We start from the raw sequence: 17,719 nt of genomic DNA on the forward strand, positions 1-17,719 counted from the left end.
AAGGGTTTTGTTTTGAGATTTGAGGTCTTCCAGGGCCAATAAGGCAGGATGCATGGAAGGCAGGCAGTGTAGTATAAGAAATCTGGAAAATTAGTGCAAGATCTGAAGGGGAAAGTGAGAAATTAGCCACTTATATATAAACTTGAATTATGACACTAACAAAATAAGTATAGGGTAGTGATGGGTTACATATTTCCTATCACATTTGTTAATTCTGTAGGTTCAAATGACAGCTTGTGTCACGTCCTACTGCAATTTAACATGCATCTCTAGTCTCAGAGACAGCAGCTGCTCTTGTTCTGTAAAAGTTCCCCCTGGATTCAGGCAATTTTAAGTAGCAGAGTGACTCCATTTTCTGCTGGCACCTCGACTGGCATTTGATGTTAAATTGAGGAAATTCCTCCTGCTGCAAGTTCTTCCTGCTCTTGCCTAGAACACCAGTGGGCCCCCAGGCAGACACAGCTGCTTCACTTTTGGAGAAGGGCTGGAGGTGACTCTTAAGTAGGGGAGCAGCTGGTGCCTTCCCTGCTCCACTGCTCCTTCAGTGAGAGGTGACTGGAAAGTCAGTCTGCAGTCTCATCTCCTCCCTTCCCAGTGCTGCACCCTCCTTATAGTCTCACTATGTTTTTCTGAGTCTCTTGACTCACTTTTGAGAGTGATTTAACATTACCACCCCACTGATCTGGCAGTACATTTTGGTGTTGAGAAATTAGGTGGTATCACTTAATTACAAGTGATTCTGAGCCAGCTTGTGGCAGGGATTCCCAAATTCCCTGTGTTATAAGCAGTCTCAAGCAGTCTTGGAACAAATTGGAACCCCAGAGGTAAAAAAAAAACAAAAAAACAAAAAACCCAAAAACATTTATATGAAAGATACTTAAATGTGTGTATGCTTCAGAGCTGTGAGGCATTACAGCCTCGTGGCCGTGGTTCTGAGCAGCTTGGCAGGAAGCTGTGTAGCTCAGTGCAGCTCAGGAGGTGCTGTGTCTCCTGAGCTGCTCTTCATGTCCTGTCTGGGCTGGCACTAGAGGTAAATTCCCAAACATATCTAGTTTGTACAGGGGAGTAGTACAGGGGAAAATCTGAGTAGCATTTTATTAAAAACCAATACTGTTAATGTCCTGTCGTTCCTTAAAAATTGGGGTAAGACCCCAATGTTTTTTGGCTTTGTTGTATTTGAGAACTGTTAATACTGATACTGTTCAAACTTTCAATATTTCCCTTCATGTTCTCTCTAAAACATCATCCTAAAAGGTAAAGATTTAAAACTGTTACAGCTACCCTGAGAGAAGCCTTTCAGCATGGAAGGACTGAAGTGACCTTGACCTCAGTAACCTTCAGTTCTATTGACAGAGTAGCACAAGCATGAGTTTGTTAAAAAATGAACCCAGGTGAACTCTGTGTGCATAAAAAATTATAATAAAAGTAGAATTAATTTATTAGCTACAATGTTTTATTTATAGAAAGGTGTGATTAAATAAGATGAAATTGAAAAAAATACATTTTAAACACCACTACTATATCTATTTTTCACCTTAGAAATCGTGGACGGCAATGTGAAGATGACACTGGGTATGATCTGGACTATCATCCTTCGTTTTGCTATTCAGGATATTTCAGTGGAAGGTAAGAGTAATACAATGATTTTAAATAATTAAGAAATGTGTTTAAAGGATTTTAAAATGAGTTGTGAATAAGTTGTGTTTTAAAAATAATTTTTTTTCACAGAAAATGATACTATAAGTTCTCTGCCTGGTGACAAAATGAATTTCTGGAGAGAAAATTATTTACTCCTTATCTTGACAGAGACCTTGAGCCAGCTTTCTAACTGCAGAAGTTCTGATCATGTCTCTCAGCTACAGAGACAGAAACATGACTATGTTTCTGAGCTTCTGAGCTGTAGCCTTTGTGTTTGGTTCTATTTCCAACGTACATTTTTTTGTCCTAACCATTTGTCACATTCTTTGCAAATAAATATGATCTGATTATATCCCTCTTCTTTCTATCTATAATTTTCCCCCCTCACTGTTTCATTTTTTTCTTAACTTCCACTTGGTAACTGGCTCCAAAAAGCATGTTGTTACAATACTCTTTAAATCAAGTCTATGCTTTGAAAGTCTAGAATTCTGGAAACTAATCTCAATTTTCAGCAAAAGTAGAATTGTTTCAAGCTCTGCATGTTGTCCTGCACACATAATTGGGATATTAAATGTGGACCTAATGGTTTATTTAATAATTTCTGACCTTTACTCAGATGCCCATAGGGTTCAGATAATAAATGTGGTTTTTTGGCACTTAAACCTCCCCATAAGCAAAAGAACTGAGACTATGAGCATATTTCATGTAGGCACCAACACAATCTTTTATGTCTGTTTGCATTATATTTTTATTGGGTATCTTTCTCCAGTGTACAGTCTAGTGTCCAAAAAAAAAATAATTCCTTTAATTTCTGACATCCCAGAACATTCTGTACAGGCTGAGACTCTAATCTTAACTGATCTCTGCATTTTAATGAAACGCCAGTAGTCCATTTATATGAACAACTTTTAGGATTAAATGCTGGTTTCTGCCATTCAGTTTCAGATGGCCAACCACATTTAAGATGATAAGACATTAATTACTTGAGCACTTTTAAAATTTTTCCTTTTTTTTTACTTCCTTGTGTCTTTTACAGAGACTTCTGCCAAAGAAGGGCTGCTGCTGTGGTGTCAAAGGAAAACTGCTCCTTACAGAAATGTGAACATTCAGAACTTCCATCTTAGGTAATCTTCTATTATTTCGAGAGATAGAAGCAATCTCAAAAATGTTATGTCAAATTTTCCCCACAGTTTTGTAGGTACATATTTGGTCAGAGAATTTTTCTCTTCCCTGGACCTTTTTCAAAATTTCCTCCTCTGTCTTCAGAGTTATTTTGGTTAGCCTTTAGCATTATTTACTATGACTTCCAGAGTTACTATTTAAAAGAAAAAGATGCTGCTACATATAGCATTACCATATTACATCTTTCGAGGTCCTTTGTATTATGTAGTAATTCCTGAGTGCTGTAGCATAGTGGCAAATGACTGCTTTCAAATGAGAGCCACACAGAAGTTCTTCTGGCAAAAAGACCAGTGTGTTGAGCATGTGAATATCTCATGATTATGATGAATCAGTCTGTATTGTTTTGCAGTGTACATTACTATAAGGAGCTTAAAATGCACTGAGCACTGAAAACACATTTGTTTACAGAATCAGGCTCATAACCTAAGTTCGAAAATTTAGTGAAAGCTTCAGCCTTGTGTTTCTGTGTTTTCATTAAGAGTTAGAATTGGAATTCCAGGCCCTACACAGTCTGCCTGGTTTGGGGATTTGGCTAGTTCCTGAATCTGTGCCACTGGCCTACCTCATTAAAGTACATGACTTACCATGTGCACTGTTTAACCAGGTGATCTTCCCTTCCCTGAGAGCCTTCTAGTATTTAAAACAAGAGCTCTATATTAGTGTTTTGAATTAATTCTTAATGTGTAGTACCTAAAGCACATTTAGTGACAGAGAAGATACAGTTCATACATATGTTACAAGATGAGAAAAATTTGTCTGATTTACAGTCCCTCTACTGCCTTTCAGAGGATTTGTTATGTGTTAGTTTTCTAGAATATGCAAAGATATTTTAATAGAACTTTTTATGGATTGATGGTATACTGTAAGATACAGTGTCAGAATCTTAGTGTATTTATGTGCATACACTGGTCTGATACATGATATGGGGAAAACATCTTGAATGGAAGTACCTTGATTTATGTTTGTGTGGATTATTTATGGTTGTGTTGAGTGGCTCTTACAGTACTACTTTGCAGTGGGCTATCCAGATCATTTTATTTTGCACCTTGTGGAAAAAGAAAAATAAATTGTTTGGTGCTCAGTTTGATTTGGTTTTACATTCTAGATGATTTTATATTATACAATGTAGGTATATTCAGCTATTCTGCTTGATTTTGTTACTTTTTTTTTTGGAGATGGTTCTATTATTTGAAGGACCTACCCAAACATCTCAGTAGTAGGGATTTTAACGGTGTTAACATGCTTAGGCTCACACAATTACTGCACAGGACAAGACCTCAAACCCTCAGTCCCTGTGATTGCTTTAAGTCTTTACATAAAGTATCTTTCAGAATAATAGCTTCTGGCTGAAAGAAACCTCTCATAATCTTTCCAAAAATATGTTATTTGTAGCTCCACTCATTTCCTGTTCTGGCCATAAAAGGTAGCAGGTCTGAAGTCAGGCTGAAGTGTAAGAACTCAGATCAAAGCTGTCATATGTGTGAAGTGTTTTAAATAAACTGAACTGATTGATGATTTCTTGCTTCTCTAAGCACTTGGTTGTGCCAGTAAAATTCTCAGAAATGACAGAGGAAAAGCCAATTGCTTCAGCAAATTCAAGTAATTGCAGGTTTGCTCTCCTTTTATTTTTCACAAATATGCTGTGAGTGTAATGGGAGATGATGCACTTTCATGGATGAATGTGTACTTGAGCTGTCCTAGAACACTGCATGAATTAAGCAATTGAAATCAGGGACTGTTGCACAAAATCTACATTGCCTAGAAAGTATTTGAAGTCTACATGGAGCTTATGGAGTATACCTTAAGTGTGTATAGACTGTAGAGTAAGATATGTACTATAGATAAAGGAGTACAGTAACAGAGCAGCTCAGAGAGAGTTAACAGGATGTAAGTTCAGGATTTGACAGAATTACTGCTTTAATTTAAGCCTTGAGCAAGGATCAAACTGTAAAATGCCATGATTTTATTAACTAATTTTTTTTCCATTTTATTTTTTGCTGGAAAGCTGGAAAGATGGCCTTGGATTATGTGCACTTATCCACAGACACCGACCTGATCTTATTGACTACTCCAAGCTAAATAAGGTCATCAGCCTGGGTGGTAGAGCATGCTGTTCTGCAGTGATTTGGCTGGCTTCTGGTTTGCTTAGCATGTTTTCTAAAAGACAGGCTGAGGAGTGCATATTAATTCTGACTGACTTTCTAAAGTCCTTCCCAGAAAAACCTCAATGACACAAGGGAGAGGACCTCCTGACTGTCCTGTGTCCTTTCCTTCACATTACAATGACTTCAGTATTTAATTGCAAATAATCTGGCCCTCAGATTCTGGCAGTTGATGAAGTCTTTACACTGCTCAATATGGATGTTAAATCAAATAACATTGGAATTATCCATTTTCCACTGATAGTATTGTCCATCCTGTTTTTATCTGGTGTAAATGACTGGAGATTGCAGACCAGTAAACAATGACATGACAATTAATCCTAAAATTCCTTAGAAAAAACACTGCTCTTGCTAGTTAGGAATACACAGTAAATTACTAGTCTTACATATTCAGGAAGTATTCACTGATTCTCAGATCTACTCTTCTACCTGAACTTCCAGGCAAGTGGAAGCAAAACCCATAAGCTAACCTCCTTAAGTAGTACCTCATGGGGATTAAAAACTATTTTATTACAGTGTGCTACTTATGGCGAAATCCATGTTTTCTAAAGATACTTTGGTTTGAGAGGGAGAAATGAGGAATGAGCAGTAATGTCAGAATTTCTTGGGATCATTACTGAAGGGAAAAAAAAAACCTAGAAAGAAGTAGAATGTTGTTGTTTCACATTAGCTCTCAATACATAAACGCTGTTTTCTCCTCTCTGGTATGAATGTAAACACCAGTCTCATGTAAACACCAGTGCAACAGAAACATTAATCATGGTTTTAATATCTTGTGTGCAACTTTGCATTGATGAGAGAGAGTGGTAAAATATCAACTGTATTTTTCCATTCCATGCCCTTTCATTGCAAATTGGTTTACTAGTGGAATCAACTGTTATTAGAAAGTCCTTGGTGAAGAACAGATAAATGAATGAACTGAAACTATTTTAAAACTTAGTCTGCTTTATATGTTTACATGTTCAATTTATGCCAGAGTCCCTGAAATGTGCAGTGATGAAAATTAAATGAACTTAGTACTGAACACATTAGACTTTAATTCAGGCAGCTGTTAAGATAACTTCAGATCTGAACCAATGGGCAAAATATTAGCCATCAATACCAGCTTGTTCTCCAATTCTACATGCAACCTTTCCTACAGATAAACAGAGTAATGGAATGACTGAGCTACCTGTCTCTGTGCATATGTGCTTATTATGCATGGCATGAACAGAAGTGAGTTTGATTGAATCTGTGCTTTGAAAAGTGGTACGTGGTGCTGAAGAACATCACAGTTAACCATCCCATAGATGAGTGCTGAGAAAAGGGAACAGAACATAAGCAGGTCTGCTTCAATGCTACTATTTTCCTCTTAGAGGTTTCCAAAATAAGAACAGGTCAGGTTTCAAATTGAGGCTGAGCTGTTGCACATAAAGCACATGCAGAAAAAAAATCCTAAAATAGATCTTGCTTTTCTGGCCTGGCTGTGTTTGATTGACTCTTCATTTTGGTTACATTAACAGCTGTCTTGGTGTCTTGTTTCTCACCACCTGCATGCTGTCCTTTCCTTTTCTCACCAATATGTTTTGTGTGAACTTGTAGCTGGAAAGATGGCCTTGCTTTCAACGCCCTTATCCATAGACACAGGCCTGATCTCCTTGACTATGCCAAGTTAGATGAGGTATTTCTTTAGCTGTAGCAGAGATTTTTAGTTACTGTGGCTTGTAGTTCTGTTTAAAAGGATGGGTGATGGGAATCTCCAATTTTTCAGAAGCTGCTATGATTTTTAAGCAACCCTTTACCAGTGGAGCACTATTTACTCATGCACTTAGTATCAAGCACACAAATAGGAGGTGCTCATCACTCATTCATAGGCAAAGTGCTTTAACCTAGTCAATAGGTCTCACTTAGATTAACTCTCTTTTTGACTTTTCTTCTACAAAATCTGTGCTCTCTATCTGAGCTGTGCTCACTGCTTGCTTTCTCTTTCCTTCAAAAACCAAAATCTCAAAACCAGAGGAAGTGCTTGAATTTCCACAGCCCTAAAATTCTGTTTATAGAGGCATTACAGATTTTTATTTCCAAGCCCAAACTGGCAATTTTCCTTGTTTTCCTTCTGGAGAACAATTCTGCCTGTGCTTGCTTCTTCTCATGCATGCACCTAACCAGCAGAGAACTCAGTGGAAGTCATATCCCTGTGATGGACTGTGGGTATAAAACAGGCAGGGCTAACTCTGTGTTGAACAGTCTCATTTAGCCTGCTGGTCCAGTGGCATTTAGTGTCTGTATTGCTGCTGTACTTCATTCTGAATTAGCTCAGAACTGAGGGTGCACTGTTATCTGTGTTCACCTCCAGAATGCATTTCCAGCAGAGTTCTAGCTGTAGAGAACAGCTTATTAAAGTTTTCTTTGGAAAACATAGCAGCAGATGTACCAAAAGTTTATATACCTAGACTCTGTTTTTTGAAGAATAGTTGTGACTCCAGTTTACAGTTTGGAAAAACAGAAGCTAAGTTTTAGTGTACCTACTCTAATCTTGCTTCAAAGAAAAACTTCTATCTTTGACTCATTGTATTTTTTTCTTTAATGCAGGATGACCCCATAGGGAATATCAACCTTGCCATGGAAATTGCTGAAAAGCATTTGGATATCCCAAAGATGTTGGATGCAGAAGGTGAGAGTTATACCTTACTGAAGTTTGTGTTGTTTGTGAGCAGGACACAGTAAAAGTTCTTTTTCTGTTTTTTGGGGTTTTTTTTTCCTAACAGATTTCAGTATTCCTTCCATGTGAATCATAATGTAGCAACTTGCTTCATTTTCAAGAAATATTTTCATTCCTTTCCGGCATGTGTTGGATAATTTCACTCACTTTCTGCTTTATTATTTGTTGTTTGTTAATGTTTGCATTTATTCTAGTGCTTTGGACCCTAACCTCAGCACATGGTCCCACTGTGTTGAGGTAAAATGCAGGATCAAAAGTTAATCCTTGCTTTTAATAATTCAAATTTAATAAAGGGAAATATAACTGTTAGCAACTTAAAGCATATTCAGTTTTTTAAACATTTAAGCAAAGAGCCAAAAATAGAAATAGTAGAAGTACTTTCAAAGCCTTCAAAATATACTGACATATGCCTCACCTCCTAAGAAAGAGAGCTAGGTGGAGGGAAGCATTTTTTTTGTTTGTTTTCATTGTAAACTTTTTGCAGTGATACTTTTAACAAATAATTCATGTGTCTCCAATTATCTTGAGAATTTCCTGAATTTCTTCAAGATAATCAAACTTTCGTACTCTGGGCTAAAAAATGCTGCCAAACTACTGGAATATTCCTGCATAAGCTCAAAGCATTCTTCCCCAAGAATGGAGACTGAGCTCAGTAAAGCAGTGATAAGATGTAGTCAGTCTGAGTGCTCTGGATGGGAATCATCCAGAGCATTCAAACTGACTACACCTGCTCCTCTTAAAATCTTCATTTGGAAAATTAGACAGGATTATTTGGAAAATCCAGGCTGTAATCTCTTCATTGAAGAGTAGTTTCACGTTCATGCTTTAAAACAAATTGTTTTCATCTTTTGAACTGCAATTCCCCTTTCAACAACACCACTTAATTATTTTGTTCTGAAATACTGTGCAAGGAATAAACAGAGAATTGCTGTCCTCTTGCCATTGAGCAGCTTTCTACATTTTTTCCTCTTCTCTTCATAATCAATATAAGAAACCTTTTATTTTCCTCACCAAATTTTCTGCACATTCTATTCCTTATCTTACTGTTCTCCTCTTGGCAGGGGAGGAGGTAATGAAATTATATTCTTTCTAATACCCTTTAGGTATTCATGGTCCTTTTTGCCATCTTTATTTCCACTGTGTTCTCCATGGAAACTTTGCAAAATTTCACAGCTATAAAGTAGATGCAAAATCAGTAAATATATTGATCCTGAACTTAGAAATCTCACTGTTAACATTAGAAATTTTCACTCATTCCAGGGTCTTTTCAAGTCAGTATCTTCCCACTCCTTTCATTGACAGGAATCCATGCAGGTTGCACCAGAATCATTCATTACTCAGCCATAACTGCTGTAAAAACACTTTTTCCTGCCTTTCTCTGTTAAGTATTGAAAAGGTCCATTTTTACCCATGGATGCATACCTTGATTGCAGCCACTTTATATTTTCACTCTCCTGCCATGGTAGGGACAAAGCTATTAGCCAGCCAAGCCAAACCCTCCTGTGATTTATGCTATTAACGAAAAAGATCGGCTGGCACAGGGATTGCAGAGCTGCTACTGTCCAACTTTTCTTAGCACAAAGTGTATTTCTGGACTGCAGGAGTTGTACAGGTTCCCAGTATATGCCAGTACCCTGTCAGCCACAGGGACCCTGTGCTGATACACACTGAGTGCAGTTCTGGTTTGTGACTGTCAGTGGCTGCATTTAGCTCTGCAGTAATTGCAGTGATTCAGATGAAGTTGCTTTGGAGCGGCAGTGAAGCTGAACCCAGCAGATCTGCCAGCCATGCCATCTGCTTGGAAGTTTCCACAAACCAGAAGGTAGCAATACCCTTCTGTACAGTCTCAGCCTTCAGATGTTTCGCCATTTCAGGGAGAGTTGTATCTTTCGTGTTTGCTGATTCCTAAAGCTTAGGTGGCTTTGCACTCATATCAGTAAACAGATTCAGCAACCTGAATAATTGTGTATTTATTTGGAATCCTTACAGCCCTGAGGTGGCACCATTAGCATAATCAGATGAAAGTACCTTGTGAGAATTTCTGAGCAGTTAACCCTCTTCTCTCCACACAGATGTAGTAAACACTGCCAGACCTGATGAAAGAGCCATTATGACTTATGTTTCCTGTTACTACCATGCATTTGCTGGTGCTCAGAAGGTGAGATTGTAGATGGATCAGATCTCATCCTTCACCTTCTGTCTTGTTTTTTTCAGCAATTTTTCCTTTTCTGATTTTTTCCTCACTAGTTACTAGAACAACATCTTAGAGCTGAGCTCATTTCCTGTCGCCTCTTTTCTCTGTGAGCCGCTGTTTTGGTAGAGCCAGTAGTAGTCTATCCATTTGTTCCATAGAAACAAACCTTCCTGTCTCATCTTTCTGCATATTTACTAATAATATCCAGTAGGTTTTTGACAGCTAGTTACTGAATGGGAGAGGATGATGTTCCCCTTAAAATGAATTTCGTGGGCATTTATTTGATGCACCATTAAAAATGTAAGATGAAAATAAGCTCAGACGGAAAATTGTAGAATTGGAATTGTAGAATTCCATCTTTCTTCTCTCTGCTGGATATTATTTCTGCTACAGATGTCAAAGTCATCATAACATGCTCAGAAAATAAATCCTTCTCTTATGCTTTCAGGATTGTTTTTAAAATGTTAAATGCTTAATGGTAAGTACAAGCAGCAACATCAAATGATGCTACTAAGCAAAACAGAAACATGTATAGACATCTCAGACAAGCTCTGGAATCATGCTCTAAAGAAAAGGAGGAAAGTTCTAAAAAGTAAGGAGTTTGGAGTTGGGTATACTTCAGGTATTGGTAATATGAAAAATACTGATGCTAAAAATGCTAATGTGCAACTTCCAGAGAACATCTCCCCAGACTGAAATGTAGTCTGCCTTTCCTGTGTCTTAGTCAAAACCCCCACAATTTAAGTCACCAGACATATGTGTGCCAGTTCTTAAGCAGACAGTCCTGGTTAAATCAGGGTCACTCCCCCTATGACAATACTGCTGGATCGAGCTTAATGAAAAAAAATACTCCTCTTCATATGAGCTTACACTGAATTTTTAGTGTACTTTTTATTCCATCAGCACCCCTCAATCTAACAGTAAATTTTTTACAGCTTTGTAGAATTTCTCTGATACAGAGCTAAGGACAAGAAAACAGTAAGAAGGACATGAAGTGATGCACTTATTTATTCATCCTTATTTTCTACTCCTAGATTCCTTTTTTTCTTGTTTTATTTTAATTTCTCCCCCCTCTTGTAGATATTGTGAACACTCCCAAACCTGATGAGAGAGCTATCATGACATATGTGTCCTGCTTCTACCATGCTTTTGCTGGAGCAGAGCAGGTATTCATCAACTGTCTCTTCAGGTTGCTGTGGTTTTGACTGGTTGTTTCACATTTCCACTAGTTTATTAAAAAAAACCTACCCCAACTAATTTAGTACTATGTGGTATTAATTAACATTTGCAAGTATTGCTTGAGCACTAATATTTGTTTTTTACCAACTCTCAGACTTGTTTTAGTTGAATGTTGTGTTACAAGTTAACTTCTTTAATTCAAATAGACATTCTGTTTCTAATTTTGGGTCTTTATTTGATAATTTTAAGGACTGTTTCAAAAAATGCTGATTTGAAGATATTTTTAAGTGGAGTTGTTGCTTGTTGCTACAATATCTTATGTGTTTACTACCTAACAGAATGTTTGACTTTTGGAGACTGAGACTTACTCATGCTGAGTAGTAATTTAGGGCTAGATTTTCAAAGATGCCCAAAGAGACAGAAAGGCACAGAAGACATCCAACACAGTTTTTGTGCCTAGTTCCCGCTGAAGTCAACAGAATTATTTGTGAATGAAAGTACTAGTATAAAAGGCATGAGCATCAGCAGCAGATGTTCATATCATTAATGGGATATTCACTTATAAATGTGGCACTTCCCACTCTTCTCTTTCATACATTTCTAGCCTACAAATGGACATAATCCAGCTTATGTTACAAACAAAGCAACAAACCTTTAAAGTAGCTGATATTTTCCCTTCATCCTCAGGACTGAATTTCCCATCCTGTCTGCTAGGTCCCCATACCTTACCACAGCACAGCTATGCTGTTGCACTCTCTCATCCCTGGGTAGGAGGGTTTTGCTATTCATGCAAAAGGGGAATTCCAAATACTCTGTAACATAGGAGTCTACATGGATATTTATTTGATTAGATATATTCCAGAGTCGTATTTTAATGAAAGTACTGCTTTGTGGTATCAAACTAGTAAATTTAAAATATGGCAGAGCTACACAGAGCCTTCGCATATAGATTTGTTAGGAGGCACGAAAAGATTTTCTGTTAGTGGTTGAGCTGCACTTATTCTCAAGGGTTGTTTATATGATATGCAGATATAGAGTGGTCTGAGACTCCTGCATCCCATGTCGTGTCTATCCAGTGTGACTAACAAATCTAATACTTTTTGGATATGACCTAAAAAAATATCTTAATAGGATATCTTTATGAATGGCCTAAGTTGTTTTTGAAATGGAAAGATTTATTGGACAACTATACAATAAGGCTTCATTGTACAACAAGGGGTTCTCTGTGCTGATCTGTGCCTCATTCAAGCCATTGGAATCTATGGCTGCAGAAAGAGGGAAAATGAGTATCTATGCAACCATAGGAGCATAAATCACCAATTATTAAAAAAAAAAAAGTGATCTTTTATTTGCAGCAGCCACATTCTCTCTCTTTCTCCAACCTTTCTCAGAATGTGTTTATGAATATGTTCTGTTTATTTGCTGTGTGTTACAGGCTGAGACTGCAGCTAACCGGATCTGTAAGGTGCTTGCTGTGAATCAGGAAAATGAGAGGCTGATGGAAGAGTATGAGAGACTAGCAAGTGAGGTAAGGATGCTCTGTCTGTAATGTGGTGACAACAATGCTCATGAAATATTGAAAGCTGAAAGATTCGTGCACTCTCTTCAAGACAGAAGAGCGGAGACACTGTGAGGGTAAATCTCTCAGTGGCAGGTTACAAAGCCCAGCTGCCCAAGATAGGGAGTTTTGGGTAAATCATTCGCCACTGACTTCCTATGTGACTGAAGGTTGCACAGGAAGTCAGTCACTCAGTTAAAGTGCCCAAGTCAGTCAGTCAGTCTTGTTAACATGCCCAAAAGGGTGTCTTGAGGATTGCCATCCATCTGCTCCAAGACCAGGCCTCCTGTTTCTCTAATCTTCAAATACAGCCATCCTTGAACACATGTGGAACATACCAAATCAAGCAAGCCCCTCAGCTTTGTGTACTGCAGAGAACACCTGGAGAGGGTCTGTCAGGTTGCTCACAATCCATCTGTGAGCAAGGACAGCAGATGAATGTACAGATGAACATGGTCCTCCTGTCCTTTCTTGTTTAATGGCAAATCTGCTGAGCAGGACTACAGATGTAGAGTGCACAAATGAGAGCTCTCTTATCTTTTATTGCTTAACCTGCAAAAACATACTGAGATCACAGCACTACTTTCTGTATCTAAGTTTGCACTAATGGCCTTCTGAGTGACAATTTTATATAACCTGAGGCTGGTTTCTGTCCCGATCTCATAACTATGACTACCTGAAACCAAGACCAATAGTTTTGAAAGTGGCAGTTGATACTGTGTAACTCAGATTTTGAGTAATTAGAGACACCTTAGGTGTGTGTTAATCTTTCTGAAAATCAGGTTATTTCTAGAAATACCTGGAATATCTGGGCAAATTTGCTATTTGTATGAAGCAACCCAATATAAAAGTATTGTTTAGCTTTGAATATCTTGTGCTTACTCACCATTAAGTCATCAGTACCAACTGAAGTCAAAAATATTAAAATGGCACAAACTTAATTAAGATTTGTATCTTCAATATAATCTTTTTTGGTTGTTTTTCCATTGCCTCTATTTGACTTGTTTTTGTTGGCTTGAAAGCTTTTGGAATGGATTCGCCGGACAATTCCTTGGCTGGAAAACAGGACCCCAGAAAAAACAATGCAGGCTATGCAGAAGAAATTAGAGGACTTCCGGGACTACCGCCGCAAGCACAAACCTCCCAAAGTCCAGGAGAAATGTCAGCTGGAGATCAATTTCAACACCCTGCAAACAAAACTGAGAATCAGCAATCGGCCAGCTTTCATGCCATCAGAGGGGAAAATGGTTTCAGTAAGTAAAGGAGGCTTTAATATTCTGTTTGTTTTATCAATGATCTCCCAAAAATGCCAGTGTGAAGGATTGAAAAGCCATTCTAAGTCATTCTCAGAAACATCAGTTTGTTGTACTTTTTCAATACCACACTCCTTTTACACGTTCCCTTTTGTTCCAGAATCTTGCTTTCTAATAAGCATTCTCCTGCCTCTTTGAAGGCTTTCCCAAAAGCAAATTATCTAGAGATGCAAGACAATTGGCAGTGTTATCGATACTCGTGTATCATTGAGCCAATGATTGCTTATTTAAGCAAAACTCAGTGGTTTCACTGACATTTTAGTCATCAAACAAAGAGACATTGCTCAATACATACTTCTACATTTTTTCTATTCTACTTTTTCTTTTATGTCTATGAAGATAAGAATAGTCCATACCAAGAATTCTTATCTGCTGATAAGTACTGTGACTTGACTGGGTCAAAACATTTCCTGTGGAATACAGCAAACCTGTTTCTGTACTCTATTCTATTGTGTTTTGTTTTTCATAAGCAAAAATAATTCCTCTGTCTGGAAAGGGTTATTGTCCACCCTCCATATGCAGAAAATAAGGGCCCTGTTACTTCAGCTTCCCGCTCATGTCTTTGAGTTTGCAAGGAAGCTCACAAAACTTTGGGCACCACAGAAAGTGAAATGAATTTGTGTTCCAGGTAAAACATGGACCAAATCCTCTCGATACTAATTACCATGCTATTGTCCACTTGTGCAAACAAAGCACTTTCATTTTGATAACAGATAGATATATTATAAAAGAAACACACACACATTGCAAAATGGGAGGTAAAAGCAACATATTGGACCTGTAGCCATGCTTGGTCCTATAGGAGCCCCTATAGGGGCTCCTTTCATGAACCCCCCCTAAACACAACGCGTTATGAAGAGCAGGTGTCTGCACTAAAACACGACTGCCTGACAACATTTTGTATGATTCTGTGATTTTACAAAATCTGCACATAAAAACTTCTCTTTTTGAAGCCAAATTGTGAATGAATCAAAAATCTGTAAAGTCAGATAAAAGGAGATTATTGTTTCATCCATCTCTCCCATGTATTCTCTTCACAGGATATTGCCGGCGCTTGGCAGAGACTTGAACAAGCTGAGAAAGGCTATGAAGAGTGGCTGCTGAATGAAATACGACGACTGGAAAGACTTGAACACTTGGCTGAGAAATTTAGGCAGAAGGCTTCCACTCATGAACAGTGGGCATATGGTGAGGAGAGATGGCTTTTAACATTTTTAGTATTTTAATGTTTGAAGTTGAACTGTCAGTGCTGAGTATTTGCCAGCTACAAACTCACTCATAAGTAGTTTGGACAATTTCAGACAATCTAAAATAACAACAGATAAAATGTCAGGTTTTGTTGACTACAGTCACGGTCCTAACTTGTTGGCATGTTGCTAATGAGATGTAACTGTAAAAATCATACTTGAGGCAGTGAGTCAAACTTAATGGGAATATTCTGCATTTGAATAGAGGCCATTACTGCTAATGTATTCCTACACAGTTGTACACCAGGAATGCAGTCATACCACTGGCTGAGTGTGAAATTCTTAACAGAAGTATTCTGAGTTTATTATTATTTGATCATTATGATGTTCTGAATAGTCCAGATAAACTACATGATAGTGGATTTGTGTCTGCTTTGCTCCAAACCCTGAATTACAAGCCATTTATAGTTCTGGCTTCTAATGGTAACCTAATGTTACCTGTAGTTGTGACACCTGTAGGACCTTACAGTAGCATTCAGTTCTGTTGTGGTCTATTAAACATAGGTCTGCTCTATCATCCTGATGACTGTCTTCCTGTTTCTGCCATTCTTCTGGCTTTTCCCAGCTAGATTCTTTTGACACTGTAAAAATGAATCAGAGACCATCCTCTAACAGTTGCTGGAAGCATGCAAGGCTGTAGATGGTTGCCAAGCAGATACCAGAAGGGAAAATACAGTGTTTATCAGCCTTGAGAGCTGATTTTCTGAGCATAAACTACTCATGGTGAAAAGTCATAGCTGTTGTGTAGGGAAAACTTCACATAAGCTGGTATACAGCAAGTGGAACAATAGTGGCTTCTGGCTCTAGGATTCACAGAGCTGCACATGCCATGTGGTGAGTGCAGCTGCAGGGCCTGTGTGGATTCAGTTGTCCAACACAGGAGCTACTCAGCAGTAGTATTTCAGTTTCTATTTAATTTTTGTTTCTCTAGCCTTTTGTAGGTGAGTTGGCATTTTCCACTTAAAATTCAGAGTTCGATACAAAAGGCAGTCACACATCTCAGGTTGTTTTTTTTTTTTAAGTGCTGAAATGACTAATGAATTGAAGGCAGTACATAAAAAAGAGTAACAAATCATTAGTAAGAGTGAAGCTGAGCATAGCAGTGTAATTTCTGTTTTTTTAAGTCTATTCTACAAAAAATTATCACAGTGGTTTAGAGATACAGTTTTTGCTAATATACCATTTTTATGCCAGTTTCTCCAGCAATGTAGTACTCTCTATGTTAGACCTGTATAAGCTGCCTATGCAAAAACCGGGACGTTACTGTGAGAGCTTTAAAAATATATGTTTCTAATTAACATGTGCTGACAATTTGCTGCTGATTTCAGTGGGGGCAGGATTTAATTTCATAGATATGATTTTCACCATGCCTGAACTAAAAAGTTGATTAAAGGTACGATTTTCCTAACAAATAAATTGCTAAAAAATGAGTAATATTTTCATTTCCTCTTTCAGGCAAAGAGCAGACCTTGCTTCAGAAGGATTATGAGTCTGCCTCTCTGACAGAAGTCCGTGCCATGTTAAGGAAACATGAAGCTTTTGAGAGCGATTTGGCTGCTCACCAGGACAGGGTGGAACAGATCGCTGCCATTGCCCAGGAGCTGAAGTATGTTCCATTTAAAGGCTTGCAGCTGCTGACATTTAACTTTGCGATAAACTCTTTCCAATGAATTTGATAGTGTCATAGGTACCAACGTAGGAATTCCAGGCATAGCTTCATAAGTATATTATCTGAGCTGGTCACTGAGACCTTTCCCTCATCTCCCCCTTACCCCCTACCAAATATAGATATTCAACTGAACAAAACTATTTGAAAAGAAACATTTTCAACTTGACTTCACAGTAATATTTTAGATTAGCTCTACCCATGAGTCCATTGTGGGTTGATGTGAATCCTGGAGGTGTTTATTTCTCAGTTCATATGGTCTGCTGAGAGGTACGGGCTATGAGTTGCTTAACCTAGAAAATAATTTCACTTGCACAAATTACAGATCAAGTATCTTCACAAGAATATTGGTCCTTTCAAAAGGCTTCACATCCCTGAAGATTTAACTGTCTCTAATATGCTTATTTTTGCAATCTCTTGGTATTATATTTGGAAGTGCCATTTTCTCCATTTTACATTTTTTACAGAAGGGACACTGGAAACGAAATAATTTGCTCTCAGATTCCTGCCCTTGGCTTCAGCTCTCCAAGTTTCAATTTCTCACCTTGAACAGGCAGAACAGTTACTGCTCAGAAACGAAATCTTAGAAACATGCCCTTCTTTCACTTTGTGAAGGACCATGATTCACAAACAGCTCCATCTTTATTAACAATTAAAAATCAGATACTTGTCTAAAAATGTAGTTCATATCTGATAGCAGCAGAACTTACAGTAATTGTGTAATTCAAATGGATTTAAAAGAAAAATCCCATCTTCAGGATTATTTAAAGGAAGAAAAATTAAGCATAGTGGGCAGACTAAGTATGTGCTTTGGTTAATGTGAAAGAAATCAGAAAAAAAACCACAGAGGATGGAGATTGCCCTGAATGTGTGAGATCA

The 17,719-nt window shown here is 37.9% G+C and overlaps 1 protein-coding gene across 6 annotated transcripts in view; it reads left to right on the forward strand.

Moving 5' to 3' along the window:
• ACTN2 (actinin alpha 2) overlaps positions 1–17,719 on the forward strand; it is an 84,809-nt gene that overhangs the window by 46,617 nt on the left and 20,473 nt on the right. For 3 of the 6 annotated variants that reach the window (XM_059841657.1, XM_059841660.1, XM_059841655.1), the window contains 9 exons: positions 1,540–1,626; positions 2,675–2,762; positions 4,826–4,904; positions 7,554–7,635; positions 10,958–11,043; positions 12,492–12,584; positions 13,637–13,867; positions 14,968–15,115; positions 16,630–16,780. In XM_059841657.1, coding sequence (XP_059697640.1) covers positions 1,540–1,626; positions 2,675–2,762; positions 4,826–4,904; positions 7,554–7,635; positions 10,958–11,043; positions 12,492–12,584; positions 13,637–13,867; positions 14,968–15,115; positions 16,630–16,780 — 1,045 coding nt within the window. Of the gene's footprint in view, positions 1–1,539; positions 1,627–2,674; positions 2,763–4,825; positions 4,905–7,553; positions 7,636–9,755; positions 9,842–10,957; positions 11,044–12,491; positions 12,585–13,636; positions 13,868–14,967; positions 15,116–16,629; positions 16,781–17,719 lie in introns of those variants that run through there. The other 3 variants (XM_059841659.1, XM_059841656.1, XM_059841658.1) reach the window with 2 other exon arrangements.

This window comes from Haemorhous mexicanus, chromosome 3 (assembly GCF_027477595.1).
Source record: "Haemorhous mexicanus isolate bHaeMex1 chromosome 3, bHaeMex1.pri, whole genome shotgun sequence".
NCBI classification, from domain to species: Eukaryota; Metazoa; Chordata; class Aves; order Passeriformes; family Fringillidae; genus Haemorhous; species Haemorhous mexicanus.